We start from the raw sequence: 21,070 nt of genomic DNA on the forward strand, positions 1-21,070 counted from the left end.
TTGCTCCAGTAATTCTTCGGTAACTACTGGCTTTAATCCTTCAATCTTATTCTTAAATATACAGATATATAGTATATAAGTGAGAAAAATATGTTCAGGAAAAGATATTTTAATTATTATTGACAATATTCCGTGTTAAAAATATTTTTGTGGCGGGTATGACTGGTTTTATGTAATAGATTCACTGAAAAAAAGTTAAAAAGGTTTTACAGTTGGTGTCAACTGATAATTAAATGTACAGTACGTAAATGTAAGTTGACACATGGTATAATCACAAGATATCAGATAAATACTGTACGCTTTCCTGGAAATTCTTAGTCGATTCGGTCATGAGGAAGACAGGTGATCTTTCCGATTTTCAGAAAAGTTTTATTGCTAGAGCACGTTTAACAGGAGCCAAAAATTGAGAAAACAAAGGAAATTACTGGTTTGTCGAAAGCAACCGTCTCAAAACTATACAAGGAATTGAAGGCGATAGGAGAATGTAGCTCTAAAAGGAAGAAATACGACAGAAAGTAGGTACCCCAATAATGAGAACGCACGAATTTAAATCGAATTGGGCGTCAGAATAGAAAGGTCCAGTGTGCAGAAAATGACTTTAAAATTCAATTTAAACAAGAAAGAAAGAATCATTTCAAACCTAAATATGAGGCGGGAGTAGAAATCCCTGGGAATTGGTAGTCAAGTGCCACGAAAGCCACTTCTGTAAAAAATCGAAAGATTCGAATGGTGTAGTGATGCCAACGCTATGGCAGACTCCGAAACAGTGGGAAAAAAATCATGTGGTCTTACGAGTCTCGATTTTACACTATTTTGTACCAATTGTTCGATGAAAGTGGTGTGAACCTCATGAAACTATGCATGCAGACTCTCCAGTTCACTACTCAAGCGGCTGGAGGCGGTATCATGGTATGAGGTGTGTTCTGTGGGTACCGCGACTAGGACCACCGATAATGTTAACAGGTCGTCTTACCTCCAATGAATGTCTTTCTGTCATATCGGACTAACTTTACTCTACAGTGCTTCATTTTTAACCTAACTGCGACGAATTCTTTCAAAAAGACAACGCAACTGTTCACCATGCAAGAATTGTAGCTGAACGATAAAGAAACATTTCCAAGATTTTCAACGTTTACCCTGGCCGCCTAATTTTCCAGATGTGAATCCATTTGAGAATGTCTGGAATATGTTGAAAAAGAAAGTTCGGCTTCGCACACTTTTATACTGACGACAGTACAGGAGGAAACCATGCCAAGACTTGTACAGGCTGTAATTGGGGACCGATTTCTGTATAACTGCATTCTCTCAAGATGAACCCGCAATGTTTCTTCAGCCATTGACTCCATTATTTTTCCTGACACAGAAGTCAAGCTTTCAGGTTTGTAATTACTTACGTTGCATTTGATCCTTCTTTGTGAATAGGAGAAACATTTGCGCATCTTCAAACTGTAGGACCTCCCCTGAGCTCCAAGGATACACTCATAATTATGATTAAAGGTGTACTTAACTTCCTTGCTGCTGCTATCCAGGTGCCTTATTTACTTTTTAGCTTCAACAATTTCTCTTCCACTTTTCGCTCAGTTATCACAAATAACACTACCTGACAATTTTTTTTTATTCATATCTCTGGAACGAAAGTTGGTTATTCTGAACAAAATTAATGTCCTGATTATGAAAATATCAATTTGTCCTTTTACTTCTGTTCTTCTTTTACTTCTGTCACGTCTTCATCAAAGATATACGCATTTTTTAAATTCCTTGTTTTTATACAATATCAGCATACATGGTTGTAATTATTACACACAATATATGTTACTTAGACATGTTTCCCACTCAATGATTACCTTTTATACTCCAGATTACTGTTGGTTCCTTAAACGGGAAAGCAATCTCCCATCATGGCAGAGTCCCAGCGACCTTGGTATCGTTTTTCCATTGCAGATACGTCCTGGTGGAAGCACTCTCCTTGTTCATCACTGACATCTGCTAAGTTTTCGGGAAAGAAATCCAGATGGGAATGAAGGAAATGCATTTTCAATGACATTCAGCATCCCATGTTCTTGTAACATTTCAGCAAGTTTGTCACCAGTTGCTCATAGTTCTCTTCTTTTCTCTTTCCGATGAATCCGTGTACCATAACCTTGAAAGATCTCCATGCAGCCAGTTGAACATCACTCAGGTTTCTTTGAAATTCATCTTTTAGGAGCTTTCTCATTTGAGGACCTATGAAAATTCCTTCCTTCAAGCTTTGCATGAGATAAATTTGGAAACATTTCCAGTAAATATGCGAATCCTCTGCTTTCTTTATCCAGTGCCTTAGTGAAATTCTTAATCAGCCCAAGTTTGATGTGTAAAGGGAAGAAAAACCTTTTGTTGATCAACCAATGGAACATACTTTGCATTGCTTTTGCCGGGAATATATTCATCTCTCCTGTCCCAGTATTGTACGACGTAGTGTTTGGCTGTTGCACGACTATCCCACAAACACAGGAAACAACAGTATTTAGTGAAACCACCTTGCAACCCAACAAGCAGTCCAATCACTTTGAGATCATCACAAATATTACAACCATAGTCATTGTAACGTATAGCAGCAAGAATCTGGGACATACTATCGTAAGTTTCTTTCAGGCCATCAGCACGAACAAGAGAAATTGATGGTAAAATATTTCCATTATGAAGCAATACTGCTTCCAAACTTAGCTTTGATGCATCAATGAACAAACGCCATTCGGACGTGTTGTTGTTATGGGGGTTTCATGGCGCATAAGCTACTTGGCTATAATGCGCCTCAGAGCTATTGTGATCAATGTTCAGTTCGTGCGTAAGATCAACTACTACTTTGCAGACACACATGTTGTTTTCCATTGCAAAATATCTTGAAAACTCTTCATTTCGTTTACGGTATATTGTAATGTTTGTACCTTTGGCGAGTAAGTTCCACTGTTTAGTCTGGATCCGAGTAATTCAACCTTCTCTTTGGGTAAGTCCAAGTCTCTTATCAAGTCGCTTAATTCTTGTTCAATGTAGTTTGGGGCATTTTCTTTTTCTGGCTCGTAGTCTAAATCATGTGAAGTACATGGTTCCGCAACATTGGGTAAAACGATTTCTTCTGTACCTTCATCACTACTTCCAATATCCCAACATTTTGGTGGCACAGGTACTGGCAGTTCTTTACCCTGTGGCGTTGGCCTAATTGCTGATGGGATATTTGGATTAAAAAAAATATATACAAATTATTATATTAGGACCACCCGTAATTTCTTACATATACCCATTCATATATTATGTCTGTAAATTGCGTGTGTTCTTGGTCGGTTTGCCTGTTTTGCTGGACGAAAAAACCCCAGTTTCCGGGAAGAAAAACCTTGCTATCTACGCCTAAGACCGACTAACTCAGCCACGGAGTGAAAAAAAAAGTCCATTAAAGTTCCTGGCGTCATCGACGGAATTCGAACCCGGGCCTTTTCCACCCGGTGTGGGGAGGACGGTGACGATACCACTGTGCTACCGCGCAGAATGAGATATTTGGATATATGATGAAGCGCTTGCTCCTTTTAGAAATACCTTTTATTTTTGTCATGCAGAAATAGCAGTCATCGAAATGATTCTTGGGCTCGCGCCACACCATAGGGACGGCAAAAGGTAATGCTCTCAGCTTGCCATATAACCACACCCTTAAGTTCGTTGTACAAGCAATACAACAGATATGTGCAGCCCAATTTTTTTCTTGGTCACCGATCTTGTAGCCGAAGTACAATGAATATGCAACTTTTATGACATTGTATATTTTCTTCCTTTGAGTTTTTTGAGTTAAGTGTCCACAAACATAGCAGAAGTTGTCTGGGTGATTGACGCAAGTTCTGTGCTTTGTCTTCTCCATTTTAACAATGCATTAACCTAAAAACAGTAAAAGCAATTGGCAAATTTGAACAGAAGGTGAATTCTTGTAGCGTAGTTTATCATACACAATATATTGAACAGTTGAATGGTGTAATAAAATTAATAAAAATACTGACTTGTCTGGGAAAGTGCATCAAAATATACTATATTGCAAGGACAGTAATAATGTACTTGCTTAACTTTTAGCCTACTAAACAAAACCAACCAAAAGTTAATAAGTTTAAAAATTGTATTTCAAACCGTGACATCTTTGTATAGAATCCAGTTTTCTATCTATATCTTAAAACTGAGACGTGATAGGAAATTTTTATGATTGATTTTAAATTCTATACATAAAACTTGACCAGAAACAACCATTGATTTGCTGGAGGTAAAACTCATGTTGGGTAGTGAAATTTATCTCACAGTTAGAATTATCTCCAGTTACAACTTGATGTACTTACAGCGTACCATCCCTAAAAACTTCCTCATTGGTGAATGTATATGTAAAATATTAATTTAGTTTTTCAGCAACCTAAACAGGACCATCAATAGGTATCCATTCATACCTTGTGCGCCTATATGGTTCATACTTTCCTTCTACTGTTAATATAAGCAAGTAATTGTTTTCTACTTTTCTTTGCAGTCTTAGCCAAAGATTTCTCATAATGTGCATTAGTAACGTATAGTAAGTATAAAATAACCTACATCAAGTCACTAATAGGTTTAGTCATGCTGTGTCCCCTGATAATTTATCATTATCCTATGCATTTTTCTTCTCTACCACTAGTAGCATCATCATCATCATCATTTATCTGAGTCTATTTAGATATAAACTGAACCATATTCCTAATTCCTATAAAAAGTTTAACAGATTCTATGATTACTTCCATGAACGCTTCCTTCTGGTTAAAATTTTATGTGAATCTCTATAGTTTGATTACACTAGGATACTTCTCGTGCCGTGTTTGGTTGGAAATTAATAATTTTATATATATTTATATATCAAAACAATATCCATATCTTTGCTTATAAAAACTACGAAACATTCTAGAGATTTTTTTTTGTTGAATTATACTTGATTTCGAAATTAATTAAGTGTCTAAATGCAATACTGATACAGTCGATTCCGGTTACTTGGGACACATCGGGACTAGTGCATTTTGGCCCGATTAAGCGGCTGCCCCAATTATCCGAAGTTTCACGTAAATAGTTAAAAATACAATGCACACCCCCCGCCCTTTACAATTGGTTCACTGTTCAATCACGTTACGATGGAGTCACCATTTAAAGTACCGATCACTATACGATGTGTAATAAGCGCCGGTCATTGTGATCACGTTTGTGAATTGAATTTTAATTCTATTAAACAGCGATTGTAATTAGCGAAAATAGGAGGAATATTATCCATAGGCTATAAAAGTAGATATATTAAATACAAATTTACCCTTTATTACCTTACCAATTAAAAAATTAAATGATACGTGAAATTCGGAAGAATATACGTGATAATCGAAATAATTAATACGTACTGTAATATGTACATACTAACTAAACTAGTTGACATTTCTGTTCAATGTCATTTGTGGTGGGGGTTAATATCTAAAACAGTAAAAAGATAAGCAATCAATAACAAAGAACACCGCACACACACAAATTGCAAATAACACGATACGCGCAAGTGAGAAATAACAAATTCCGAAGCTTTAAAAATAGGAATGAAGAGAAGAGCCTGAAAATTATTTTTTTTTTATATGATTGAAGATTCCAAAGAAGTGTAAACACATTTCACCATAATAACCCACAGAATTCCAGCTGTCGGTATTATCGCAAATTCAATAAGATCGAGTTTACTATCAGTTTATGATAGATTTCACAAAAGCCCAATAAACAGGTGACTGCTAATTGTTTTTATTGTTTTATGGTTGTGACCTCCAGAAATTCGACCGAACTACGTGGTACGGTTGGGGACAATCGTAGGGTAATCTTCAGTGCTGCGGTCTTCTGCCCCGATTAAACGGCATTTTGTCCCAATTAAGCGAAGTAAATCCTGGCTATTTTCTCGATTGGATTCTGTTTTTTAAGATTTGCCCCAAATAAACGGCTGCCCCGATTAACCGGTGGCCCAAATAACCGGAATCCACTGTATTATAATTTCATAATTATATCTGAAATGCATTTATTTATTCATATAAAATTATCTGAATTTCATTAAAACTAGAGATAAAATATTAAATTTGCTTATTTTCATTTTATTTTTAAATTCAGAAGCAACTGTGAATGCGACTTCAAATTTTATGATTGTCTCAAGAACGTCAGCGCAATGACTACCGATGGAAATGATATTGTCGCTGCAAATGGTGTGGGAACGATATATTTTGATGTCGTGCACCAGCAATGCTTCAAGAATGATTGTCCTATAGTAGAATGTGCAGAAAGGTAAATTCTTTACTAAAGTTAGAGAAAAACTAATTACTTCAATTTCAGCTAACAGTAAAACACAGTAATGCTACATAGTATGTAGCCCTCGTGGGTACCACAATTGATAGGATCGCCGTCCTCCCCACACCGGGTGGAAAAAATCTGAGTTCTGAGTCCCATCTACGACGGCAGGAATTTTTCACAATGCAGCTGAGTTAATCGGTTTCAGGCGAAGGTAGAAAGGTTTTTTCTCCCAGAAACTCGGGTGTTTCGTCCAGCAAACAGAAAATCGATCACAGAACATACGCAATTCACAGACAATATACACGGATCAATGTGGCCTTAGTCGCTACTAAAAACCTACTACAATACACAGTATGCGGTGTGTGTTATTTGTTGTATTGTTTTAGGCGCAACAGTAATTTACCCATATTGCGCTGTATATAATGTCTGTACATTTCGTATATTTTGTGGCCGGTTTGCTGAACGAACAATCCGAGATGCCGAGGGGAAAAAATGCTACCTCGCATGAGACCGACTAACTCAGCCACGATTTCAAAAAGATCCATAAAAATTCCTTGCATCCTTGACGGGATTCGAACTCGGGTATTTTCCACTCGATATGGGGCGGCCAGTGATTATACCAATTGTGCTATCCACGAGGGCATTTCATGTATCTTAAAAAGAAAACCTACGCAGCTTTCTAGGCAATCCGCCAAAAGTGATTGGATGCCAAAACACATCACTGATATGTAAACACATTGAAAAGTAGCTGACACCCATTCCTTTATATGCCTATGAGACATGATCCTCAGTCCTATCTAGTATTCTTAAGAAGTTCCTGTGTTTTGAGTACTGGATCATGAGATGGCTGAATAGAATCGGAGGACTACCATTCACCGTCTACTACATGCTAATACGTACATGATTCCATGAAAGACCAAATTACTAAAAAAAAACTTAATCACACTTGCAAAACTGCTAATTAATAAGATGCATTCCCCAAGATGAAGGATATAACTGCAGCGTCAAGTATCCTCCCTAGAGAGCGACATAAAACGATATACATTGGTGTCCAAAGAAAGTGCATCACCCCATAAAATTGTAATTGTCGTCCGAATAGCGTAAGTATATAGCAATATTTCTTACAAATTGCATCATATAAGATTGACACGCGTATGCGATGACGCAATATTGCATCACCTGTTACTTTAAGCTATATAAGCACGCTCGGCAGGAGTTGCAGTCATTCCTTGCATGTGTCAGAAATGAGAGTTACGTGCAGTTGACGCCACGAAGGAGTACTATTGTTGCTTTACGTGAGGAAGGACGTTCTTCCCGTCATATTGCTTATAGAGTGTCTTGTGATCAGTCCACACTGAGTAGATTTCTTTCCAAACTCAAGAATACTGGAAGACAAACGATTCGCCGTAGACGTGGTGAAGAATGCCATCCAGACTGTACGTGTCTACAGCGAAATTCCCTACCAGCCAAATGATATGGGGATGCATTTCATATCACGTGTAGTTTATAAAAGGTTCTGTAAATGCCAATGGATACCTGGCTATATTGGAAGGCAAATTGCTGCCAACCATTTCAACCTGCTAAGTGACTGCATCGTTCAGGACGACTCCGCTCCTTGTCATCGTGTGAAAAGTGTAAGTAGACACTTCCGTAGTTACTTTAGCTTCATTTCTGCATTAGAGGTTCGACAGTAATGTGCTTAAATTTGTTACAGGTGAAAAAATGGTTAGAAGAACGGTCCATTATAATTTTTATCTGGCCAGGAAACAGCCAGATCTGAATCCTAAAAAGAACCGTTGTTCGTAATTCGTGTTTGGAACCACGAACTATCAGTTTATTATCTTCAGAAATTGATCTTGTCAATGCGTCGACGGTGCGTTGCTCTTATCTGGGCCACATGCGGTTCAACTAAATATTAGTTTGCACCTGGTGAACTTTTCATTTTGTTTTCCATTTAAAATGATAAACTGAAGCAAACTAAGGGCTTCTGATAACATTTCAGCCATAATTGGCGTGGTTGCCGAAACTGTTGTATAAAGGTTGCAAATGCTCATTTTGGAATATTTTGAGAGCACCTATCAAATATCATTTAGCTTTGCCTTAACTATTAATAAATATCTTTTGTTTATATTTCTATTTGTGATGCTGTTCATTAATGTAATATACCATCGCGAAAAAGGGATAGAAACGTGAAATTCCTAGGTGATGCACTTTCTTTGAACACCAGTGCATCTACTCTGCCTCAGAGACATGTTCCCAGCAAATATAGTTGAATATTTCAACAATCTACAAATTGCTCCTAATAAGAAAATTGATGACAAGATATACAGGAAGCAAATCAGGGAGGATATGCATCAGAACATCGAACAACAGTATGTCTTGACTAACATCTAGCAATCTTTTCTGTGAGTTCATTACTTTATTCTTCCTGAACTGTTTTTCATTAGAATTCTAATCTCTGTACTTCCAGGTTCCAAATGTATACCATCGATCTCCAACAGTTCTCTACAGAAAATAAATTCTCAGTGACCTTTTAATGATTGTGTAATTAATATGTATCTAGTATATACACCGATGAGCCAAAATATTATGACCAGCGAGTCGTTATTGCAAATCGGAGCAACTGCAGGTGAACTACGGCGCATGCGCGGGTCGGGACACGGTATAAAAAAACACCTGATACTGAGCTCCATTAATTAGTGTTACTCTTATTGTTCAGGTGGGAAAGGCAGCGGACTTAAGCGAGTTTGACAAAGGGCAAATTGTAATGGCCAGACCACTGGGTCAGAGCATATCCAAACTATTATATTTAGGCCACCCGAATAATTAAATTCATCTGCCGTGCTGTGTGTCTTATGTCTGATAATTGCGTGTGTTCTATGGTCGATTTGTCTGTTTTGCTGGACGAAAAACTCTAGTTTCTGGGGGGAAAAACCTTGCTATCTACTCCTGAGACCGACTAACTCAGCCACGGAGTGAAAAAGAGCATATCTGAAACGGCACCGCTGGTGGGATGCTCACAGTCAGCCGTGGTTAGTACCTACCGAAAGTGGTCCGAGGAGGGGAACCCACGAACCGCCGGCGAGGTGTTGGACGACCACGGCTCATCGATGCTCGAGGTGAGCGAAGGCTCTGCCAGATGGTACGTGGCAACAGAATGGCGACTGTGGCGAAACTCGCCGGTAATTGGAATGCTGGTGATGAGAGTAATGTGTCACAACACACAGTACATCGAACCCTGCTGAAAATGGGGCTGCGTATCCACAGGCGGCTCCGAGTGCCCATGCTAACCACGGTTCACCGGCGACAGCGCCTACAATGGGCACCCGAGCATCGAAACTGGACCTCGAATGATTGGAAGACGGTCGTCTGGTCCAATGAATCACGTTTCCTGATGTGGACGGCCGGATACGTGTGCGTCGTTTACCTGGGGAAGTGATGGCGCCTGGATGCACCGTAGGACGAAAACAAGTCGGTGGCGGCGGTGTCATGCTTTGGGCGATGTTATGCTGGAATACCCTGAGTCCAGTCATCCATGTACCGGGCACTCTGACGTTTAGCACCTTCCATTTCCATTCCATTTATTTATACACACAATTTTATGTAAATTCTCATGATATATATACAATTTATGTACAAGATTATATACAGTTTTATACACATTATCATATATATATAAATATAATAGTAATCAAGGTACTGTGTGTGTTTTCTTGTATTGGGGTGGCTCCTAGGCGTTTGCCCATCTCCACTTTTGTACTCTGTTATGGTGCAGAAACTCTGCATAATGGACCTGAAAAAGTGTAAGTGTATGTGTGTAAATATTAATGTGCATTGTTTTTTTATGTGTCAGGATTCTTTTCCCCCAAGGAGCAGCCAAGACATGGGCGTCTGCTGCCTGGTGCCCATCCCTAGCACTGGATCTGGGTCAACCCTCATCCTGTACCGGTGTAATTACCACTGAAAATCTCGCACCCGCCAGAGGTAGTGCAATACTGGTGGGCGCCTGCAACCAGCTCCCAGGTTGCCCATACCTGAGAACCAGCGCGAAAAAGAAAAAAAAAAAAAAAAAACCTAGTAGTTATATACATTTATGGTCTGAATTTCTCGACCAAACACTCCTGTTCTTAAGAAATATGTAATTTTGGTCCCAAGTCACCAGGACCAACCACTCTAAGGCTAGGAGGATGTTCTGGCAAAACAATTGTAACAATTATATTAACATATATGGTTTTTGTTTGTTTGTTATTTAGTTTTTAGGAGCATTAGCAACTAAAGCCATATTGCTCCAGAGATATGAGGTGGTCAGTCCCTGACCTTTCCGCCTCCTCCGTATTTGGTGTCACGGGCTCGAACCCCAGTCTAATAACATATATGGTACATGATTTCCTAACGTCTTAGTCTTTTTCACCACAGTCCAATGTTCTCAGTACATTTTTTTTATTTCAATGAAGTCATCAGAACTGTTCAGTTTTATTTCATTCAAGAAGAAAGAAGTCAGTCCCAGTAGTCTTCTCCCTTCTGTGCCAGCATAAGTCTTAAAAACTCTTCTTCAGGTGATTCTCTCCTAGTTGTTGAAGACTTTAGTTACAGTATTCTCTTTTTCCCGAGAATCCTAAACTAGATCTTCTGTATGATTTGGAATTCTAATGCCAGTCCATAGGTAAGCAAATGGAGCATTTTCACTTTCAAAAGTTCATGTTGTGAAAGGCACGTTTCATTAAGTTCATGTAGTTTTCAAGTGTATGTATGTTGTAGTCCATAGCTATATGGTCACAAATCTAGATGTCACTTAAGACCACACAAGGTCACCAGGTATAACTGTATAAGTTACGCTAACACCTGTCTAAACATCATTGCTGACCAGGTACACCCTTTCATGGCAACGGTCTTCCCCTCTGGCGGTGCCGTCTTTCAGCAGGATAATGCGCCATACCACACCGCCTGGATTGTTCGAGACTGGTTCGTGGAACATGAGGATGGCTTCCAGGTATTTCCCTGGCCTCCAAATTCCCCAGATATCAATCCCATCGAGCAGCTGTGTTTTGTGTTGGAACAGCAACTCCGATCTGCAGCGTCTCAACCACGGACCTTACAGGAGTTAAAGGATCTGCTGGTTACGTGTTGGTACCAGATACCACAATACATATTTAGAAATCTCGTAGCGTCCATGCCTCGCCGGGTACGAGCTGTTTTCACTGCACGTGGAGGACCAACATCATATTAGGTAGGTGGTCATAATGTTTTGGCTCATCGGTGTATGTATCTCGTATATCTATGTGCTACTGGTATGTACATTACTTGTTTATTATAAAGCTAACAGCTACTATAGCTCAATATATTCTATGTTTTTTCAATACTCAAAAAATACTTAAGAGTTTACCTCAATATTTTTCATAGGATGACTTCTGCAGATTACTCTCCAAGTAAAACCGACGTAAAAATGTATAATCACCTGTTTAAAATACTGTAATTTAATGTGTTCATCACTCTTAGCACATGAACGATAGGACACGCCAGGATCACACTAGAAGGTCCCAACCCGATTCCAGACCCATCAAAACCCTCCACGAAACCTGGAGTGGCAAGACATTATGTCAATTATATCATGGTATAAAAATAAAATGAAGATACACGCCGATAAAATTATATAGCGAAATAAAAGCCTGATAAAAACGCGACAGCAGAAAATAATTTACGACAATTTCCGTAAGTTCCTCAATTTCGGTGTGTAATGGTGTTGTAGAGTATTTGTAAGAGTTCATAAACTGATTAATAAACCTTAAGTGGACTAAGCTTTTCGACTTCTGTCTTGTTCGTAGGGTTGGAAAACTAACGCGAGGTATGTGTGTGCCCTACGATATAAATAGGAGATCAATTGTTACTGCGCATGCTTGTAAATGCCCATGAATCTGAAATGAGAAACGGACGTCGGATGTTAATCGAATTGCTATGTAGCCTCATTTCTAAGGTTTCCGCAATCAACAGTTTAGTGTAGTTGTGTTGGATATTTAAAATCTTGGCTTCATTAAATAGGAGAGTGTGATCTCGATCATAGCATGGAAGGACAATTCTGACGCAGTGGTCTGTGACGCTCGGACCGACGCAGCATGCTCTTTCATTCTAATGTTCAAAACACATCTTGTTGATCCTACGTAAGAAGAATCACAATCTCCACACGAAATACTATATATCAAGTCATGAGTCTGCATAGGAGAAGAGGGAAGAACAGAATGGTTTTTCAATATGGAGTGCAATTTTTGTGTCGGCTTTGCTAGTTCTGTGTCTATGAAAAGATTATTAAGTTGCGTGTACCAGTGTTCTATATATGGAACAGTAATCAAGTGTTTTTTTGCTAATTCTGTTTTTATATCAGGTGTCGTCCACCCAGTCTTTAGCCTGTAATCTTATTCGGTTAATACTGGTAAGAGGGTATCCGCTATTTAAAAATCGACTCGTAAGTTCTTCAATTTTGGTGTGTAATGGTGTTGTGCAGTATTTGTAAGAGTTAATAAACTGATTGAATATAATGGATCGCTTATATGCAAATGGATGATAACTGTTATGGTGTAAGAACATTCCAGTATTAGTTGATTTACGATAAATCTTAAATTGCATACTTTCCCCCGCTCTTGTGAGCATAAATTTTAAGAAATTAATAGTTCTGGTCTCTTAATTCTCATTTTACAATGTAAATTTTAATCCCATATGTATGTTATTAAAAGTATTTGTATTATTTGTAGTATTATCGTCCCTAATAATACCTAATCCTAGGGAGAAACGGTGTCAAATGTATATGTTCAATTTTGTCTAAATAAATCTCGGCAATTAGGCCACTGAGACTTAACCTCATTGGCAACCCGGAAATTTGTTTATACATTTTTTCTTGAAAGGAAATGTAATTTGCTTCAATTAAAAGTTTAACCAAGTGAAAAATTTCTTTTTCTGAATCTTGGTTCTGGTTAATAACAACAGCGTTATCATTAAAAAGGTCCCAAATCGTATCTAGTGCATAATCTATATTAACGTTAGTATGATGTGACATCCAATGAAAACAACTCGTCGCCATTCTCTATCTTACGATCTTTTAGTTTAGTGAATAAGGCGTTGTAGTTTTTTCATACTGAACTTTAGTACTTGTCTAAAAGATTTTGTGATACAGATGTGTGGCCAAGGGTGCGAAGGCCGAGTTTTTACAGGAGACAATAGGTCGAATGAGATGACCCGCCTTTAGGCCTGAGTGGTCAGGAGAGCGAGTGCAGTAGCACACGCTCTTTGAGTGGACCGGGGTTCAAGCCCATGACTACTAAATACAATTAACATTTGTATTGATTGATTTATTGTAAACTCCACTGACATGGTGGTCGTGTAGGAGTATAAACAAGAATTTTTTTTTAAAAAAAGGCACATTGCCTGTATACCCTCCTAGCCAATGAGCTATTGAAGGAGTGAATTTTATTTAAATTATTATTATTACAACAGGTTACAATTAGCCCGTGATTACGATGCCAGACCACCAATGTGTTGGATCCAAGTTCAAATCCCGCCGCGGGAGAGAGGGGAAAAAAAAAAAAAAAAAAAAAAAAATACACGCGAAAGTCGTTTCATCAGACGTAATTCCCAAAGGTCGAAGTGATGGCTGCGCGAGTGGCGTCATCTGATGTCGATTCCAAGAACTACTACACACTACTGGATGCAAAAGTCAAACCTAAACAGATCCACCTCCACAGTTCGATGAAGATGGCAATAGAAATACTGAACATGCTGCATCGAAAATGGCGCAGGATAAAATCACTCGCGTTAAAGTTTTAGGCAGAGGGGTTGGTTCGAAAAGTCAGAGAGAGTCTCCCGACGATGACAATATAGTTAGTGGCGCTGTCACCCATAAGGCTATCAGAAGGGAAGGTCAAGACCATCCAGCCCAAGCAACCGGAAGTGCTTCCTGCGCAAGAGCGCTAGTGACCACCCAGGAAGGAAGAAAGGGCCAACGCATGAAGTGGAGAACCGAAATAGATATATTCATCATGCGAGCATACTACGAAGTAACCAAGCTAGAGACAGATATAACAATGTACAGGATGAAACGAGACACACACACACCAAGTGGTTGTACAGTTCCTGACTGTTCAAGGTCACCGAACAGTAGACCAGAGAGGACCATCCTCGTGAATAACCTGATAGCTCCTACAATCTTGGAAAAAAAAAAAAAATCAAGCAGGTATGGGAGCGACCGAATACAAAGAACAAAGAATACGGACACAACTGAACCAGTACCAGGGGACGAACAGCAAATACAAGAAGTAGAAAGAAAAAAGCCGAATGGAAAGAAACGATGTCGCAATATCCAGAATAGAAGAGTGCAAGAAGGCCCTGTCAGAATTCGAGAAAAATGAATCCAACAAAGATCCATACCATACCGAAGCAGAATCCTGCGGAAAGTCACAAAAATATTCAAATTATTATATTAGGGCCACCCGTAAATTCTTACATATAATCGTACATGTATTATGTCTGTAAATTGCATGTGTTCTCTGATCGATTTGCCTATTTTGCTGGACGAAAAAACCCCAGTTTCTGGGGTAAAAAAACCTTGCTATCTACGCCTGAGACCGACTAGCTCAGCCACGGAGTGAAAAAAGCCCATTAAAGTTCCTCGCGTCATCGACGGGATTCGAACCCAGGCCTTTTTCTCCCGGTGTGGGGAGGACGGTGATGATACCATTGTGCTGCCTGCGCAAAGTCACAGACCATCTCAATCGGAGAATAATGCCCGGATTACGTGAAAACCATCGAAGTAACGTTAGATGCATTCTGCACAGCCATGTAGTGTGTCGCTATACAGCCACCTGGATGAACGAAAGAGAAGCCACAGACCACCAGAAAACAATACGCAAAAACAAGGGATCACCAGCCTGGGAACGAAGGCTATAACAGAAGATAAAAGAGCTAAGAGTGACAAGCCAACTGATAAGTTGGCTTATCACTCTTAGAGATAAGCCAACTGACCCAGTACTAACACGGTAACAGAAGTAAGAAGCAGATTGGAAAAGTGAAGACGATCTTCAGGAAAGGCAACATCCACAAACCAAACCAAAACTATTATATTAGGGTCACCCGGTAATTTCTTATACAAATATATAAATAGCGTAAAGGTAGCCATTCAAAAACTCATTAAAACTCTCAACATAAATCAAATACCCACCCAATACAGTAGGTATCATATAAAAACAGCTATACATGCAAATCTTATAACGTATCACCCTAATGTCGACCCACATACATTCATTGAAAATAATCTAAAAATACCATAGCATTTAATAAAATTCCCCATGTTTATGCAGTTTTTTGAGCTCAGACGAGGCTCGTCGTCTGACCGCACTACAACCCTCAGCAAAAAATCCCCCCCCCCCCAGATAGAAATATCATGAAAGTATTAGAAAATATCACCTAGTAAGAGGTTGTATATATGTATATAGCCATACCTTAGGACATATACGCGCTGTTATGCCTTAGAAAAGCGTTACCGGCGCAGTCCGAGGTAAGGCAGAAACAAATGTACAAATAACAGTAAAAGCCTATGTAAATTACAAAGGTAAATGTAAATACTCATGTAAATACAATTTGATAAGACAAACTTAAATCCCATTGTTGGCATAATCCATAAGGAATTAACAGAAAACCAACCAACTCACAACCAAACAAACCCACCCCCAAGAGCAGACATTAGCATAGGATATCGGGGCCTGAGGCTAATGCACCAACACGACACAGTATAAAGTAAGTGCGACTGCGCAGTAAAAAGCTTCACTACCTATATAACAATTAGAAGGCGGGAAATTAACCCCTTTCTAATCTAAAACTTCCCCAGGATAGTAGCAGTAGGTAAGAGCATTCACAATATCGGATACTTACCCGTTGGGCTTTGTGTTCCCTATCACAGTTTGCTGTAGAGAACGATTATAAAAATTTAAACTAAAATAAACGGCGGCATCCAAAAACGAGTACCGCACTCTCTACCGCACCCTCAGATGTCTGAGTGGAAAGACCAAATTGACTAGTGACAACATCAAGAATGCTAATGGGACCTTCGTGCGATCACCATCCGAACGCCTGCAACGGTGGAGTGAATTCTTCAAAGCTTTGTATAATCACGACCCACCTCAGGGACCGCCAGCAACAGCACTCTCGATCGACCCCCCCTGAGGTCTCCATGGTCGATGTTGAGCCTACAGTAGAAGAAGTGAAAGCAGCCATACAATCCCTGAAGAATGGCAGGGCACCAGGAGTGGACCAAGTCACCACAGAAGCGATCAAGGCCGGGGGAGATGTACTGCTTCGCCGACTACACTCACTCCTCAAAACCATCTGGTGCACTGAACAAATTCCGTTAACATGGAGGAAAGCCATTATCGTACCGATCCACAAGAAAGGTGATAACCGGGACTGCAAGAACTACCGTGGCATCAGCCTCCTTTCCATCATCGGAAAGGTCTTTATGAAGATCATCCAGTCAAGACTGCAAAAACATCGCGAGCAAACCAGTCGAGAAGAACAGGCAGGATTTAGACCCGGGCGAGGATGCTGTGATCAAATCTTTGCCATTCGTCAGCTGATGGAGGAGAGGATCCGGTGTGGACAGCGAACCGTCATTGTTTTCATTGACTTTAAGTCTGCTTTCGACTGTGTCCACCGGCCTGCCTTATGGAAACTACTAGAGGTTGAACATGTACCTCGAAAAGTCATCACACTCCTCCAAACTGCATACAACGGTTTAACCAGCCAGGTGCGCATCCAGAACGATTTATCTGAGGAATTTACCATCCAAACTGGAGTCCGCCAAGGGGATGTAGCCTCCCCATTGCTTTTCAACATCGTAGTCGACGCCATTATGAGGCAAGCATTCAGAAACAGACAGGGCATACAATATGATAAGGATCACTATGTGACTGACCTGATGTTTGCTGATGATAGTGCTATCCTTGCCGGTAACGACGCTGAAGCCACGGACATCCTCTACGACATTGCCCGGCCATACGGTTTGAAGATCAATGCTGGTAAGACAAAGGCCCTGACAACAGATGGGTCGCAAACCACCATCTATCTCGAAGGCGTCCAGATCGAGCAAGTGCAGGACTTTAAATACCTTGGGTCGCTGGTCCAGGAGAAGAAAGTTGCATCCACCATGGAAATCCACAGCAGAATTGGACAGGCGGCCACTGCGTTCGCCTCGCTCAAATGGTGTCTATGGAAGAGGACCAACATTTCCACAAAGACTAAAATCCGACTCTTCCGGACTTTGATCCTGCCCATTCTTCTTTACGGATCGGAAACATGGATTTGTCTCAAGTTAGATTTGAACAACCTTGAGGTATTCCAAATGCGATGCCTGCGGCAGATCTTGGGCATCTCTCTTCGCGACCGCATCACTAATGATACCATCCGCGCCAGATGCCAACAGCAACCAACCATTGCCGACCAAATCCAGAAGCGAAGGCTCAGATGGTTTGGCCACGTATGTAGAATGGGCACGAACAGAATACCATCCACACTCCTTTGGAGACAACGACCCACCCAATGGAGCATCCAACGGACCGCGCCTAGGAAAACGTGGGCCAAGCAAGTGGAAGATGACTTGAAGAGCCGACGTCTCGACCTTAACCAGGCCAGGACTGAAGCCATGGATCGTAAGGTATGGAAGAACATCACAGAGCAAGTCCGAAACCCTGCGGCACCTACAGCAGCATACTGGTTGCGTGGCCAACCGCCTCCCCCAGCTGCCAGCTAAGGACCAAAGAAGAGAAGAAGAAGAAACTAAAATAAATATAAGTAAATGAAATATTTTAAATTTAAAATAAAAATGTAAATTTGAAAATTTAAATTTAAATTGTAAATTTGAAAGTTAAATTAATATAGCAAAAGGCAAAACTGGTATAGGGACAACAGAAACGGGTAGGTATGAGACATTACATCAGATGGGCTGTCAATCCATTCAAAGCCCCCGAAGAAGTAGGAGATTGACGGCCACGTGATGGAATGTTCTATATTATAATATTATAATTTATGTAAAATTATAATATTTAAAATTGATATTTAAAATTAGTTTGACTTAAACATAATTTTAACTGAAGGTAATGAAAATTCATCAGTAAAGTGTAATGAAAACTTCATTATCATATAGTAATATGCTTCTTAAAATTAATGAATTAATTTTAAGTATATTAATTCCATGCTGAATTAAGATAACCTAGTTGGGCTAACTTTATTACCAGATTTGTATGCACAATAATACTTAAACGTCATAGCGCCATTAAAAAGGGAGAAAAAAAAAAAAAAAAACACATACACTCATATATATATATATATATATATATATATATTCGGATGAGTGCATATGCAATGCCCTGTAGAGGAACATATTGCAGCTCAACCGACCCTCAACAAACAAATGTTGTCAACTCCTTCCTTACATTGTGTGTCACTATTACTTTTCTTTTTCAGTTACCTCATTCCCATCCTCTGTCCTGGTTGCAAGAAATACCAACTGAATTGTTCTCTTCCTACCACATGGCAGTGGTTTGACACAAAGTATTTTATCCGCTGTCAGTGAATTAAATCAGAGAAACAATGCTTTTTGTGTAGCTGATTGGATCTAATTAATGAGTATTATTTGTAAAACGATTGTGTATTATCTATTTGTTGAGTACTATTTGTAAAACGATTGTGTTTTATTATCTATTTTGTATTATCTATTTGTTGAATAAAGTCAGATATTAACAGCAGCAAAAACGGCGAAGAGTAGATTTATTTATTTATGGTTATTACAGTATTATATTTTTTGCAAAGTCAAGATGAACAAACGATATTTCTTCGCTTTTTTACGTGAACTTAAGTCCCTTGTTGTGTTTTGATTTAAACCTTTCGTTCCTTCATTATTTAGTTTGAATATTTTTACTTCACAGAAGTAACATAATACACTGTGTATTATGTTACATAATACATCAAGTGCCACTACTACTACTACTACTACTACTGCTCGACAAAATTAACAGAACACGTATAAAACGTGGCGTAACTCATACAGCTAGCGATGAGCCTTCTTAACACAACCCGGTTGGAAATGTTTTCTCATGTAGCCGCAGCAACGCCAAGAGACAGTTGATGACGGACATCACAGGGTTGCTTCTTGCTGTTAGAAACAGATAGCGGTGTGTTCTCGTTGACGTATCTCTTCTTGCAATGGTTCCTCTCCCCCGAAACTACTTGCATAATGCAGAGATGACATTGCGTAACATATTAAGCCAATGTGTCCCCTCCACCTGCGACTTAATGGCTTCAAGTCGTCCAACGGCCCAGCATCTCAAAAAAAAAAAAAAAAAAAAAAATCAACTAAACGACGACTTGCTATCCTGCGTATTGGAGATGTGGCTATCCCAATAAGCAAGCTGAAAAACTGGAATGAACTAATGTGGTCACAAACCTTGCTTTTATAGGTATGAATAATTTTCATAAAGTGCGCCTCGGTAAGGTGGTACATCGATTTCTATTGGATACTCGGAATTTGCATGCCAGGATGCCTTATATATGAAATATTCACCTTCTGCGATACTGTTATCCTAAAGTTACATTAAAGAACAGCAAAGGAAGTAAGAAAACCCTTAACCATAATTATGAGAGCATCATTGGATTCAGGAAAGGTTCCCAAGGACTAGAGATGTGCAAATCTATCCCCAATGCACAAAGGGGGAGTGAAAGATTACGAACCTGATGGAGAATAAACTCAAATTGAGGAAAGACAATTGTAGAATAGATGTGCGGAAGTTAGCCTTTAGCCAGTGGGTAATTTATTGCTGGAACATTCGTCCATCTGTCGTTGTAGAAGTTGATAGCTTAGATAAATTCAAGGAAGAACTGGACAAACGTTTGGAGCGAATGGATGGGTAAAATGGGAAGTGTGTACTACTGTATTTTTATTTTAGCTGATATAGTATAAGCTTGCTTTCTTGCATCATAAGCCTCTATTAATGCTAAAAGGGTAAACACGAGTAATTACAGACCTGTTAATTTAGCTTCTTTCCGGGGGAAATGATGGAATCACTTGTTAAAGAAGAATTGCAGAATCATTTAGACAAGACTGATGTTGTTGTTGTTGTTTTGGGGGCTTTACGGCGCAAGGACAGCAAAGGCCATAATGCGCCTAACTATGGTGATGTTAAATCTTGAATTGCGTCCGTATAGATGCTGTTCAAATTTATATTTATATTGTGTTGTATAGTTTTATATGTTTGAGGAAATCAAAAATTTTGGACACCTGTGGTGTGTCTCCTAGTAGATCAGAAATGCTGAGAGAGGTGTTCGTCGTGGGAAATGAAATAAAAATAGCCTGTCGCTGAATACTGTACTTGGGACAATCAATAAGTAGATGGTGGACAGTGAGCTGAGTGTTGCAGTTTGTACACAGTGGTGGGTCAGTGGCTGCCAGCAAATAAAGATGTGTCAAGTGTGTGTGGCCTATCCTTAATCGGGCTAATACGACTTCTTCATGTCGGTTCTCACGGATACTAGATCTCCATGGTTTTAGATATTTTTTTATGCCAAGTAGCTTATTGTTGGCTTGATTCTGCCAGATATGTTGCCATAGTTCAAGGCATCGCTTATTTATAATGTATTTATAGTCAGATATAGGTGTAGTGAAGGATTGGTCTATAGGATCGGTAGCAGTTTTGGCAGCTAGGTCGGCCTGTTC

The 21,070-nt window shown here is 39.4% G+C and overlaps 1 protein-coding gene across 1 annotated transcript in view; it reads left to right on the plus strand.

Moving 5' to 3' along the window:
- LOC150080757 (phospholipase A2-like) overlaps nucleotides 1-21,070 on the plus strand; it is a 73,687-nt gene that overhangs the window by 21,254 nt on the left and 31,363 nt on the right. The window contains exon 4 of the mRNA XM_090380809.1: nucleotides 6,151-6,321. Coding sequence (XP_090236935.1) covers nucleotides 6,151-6,321 — 171 coding nt within the window. The remainder of the gene's footprint in view (nucleotides 1-6,150; nucleotides 6,322-21,070) is intronic.

The sequence above is a fragment of the Mastigoproctus giganteus genome, chromosome 9 (genome assembly GCF_048544385.1).
Source record: "Mastigoproctus giganteus isolate SK-2022 chromosome 9, ASM4854438v1, whole genome shotgun sequence".
Classification (NCBI taxonomy): domain Eukaryota; kingdom Metazoa; phylum Arthropoda; class Arachnida; order Uropygi; family Thelyphonidae; genus Mastigoproctus; species Mastigoproctus giganteus.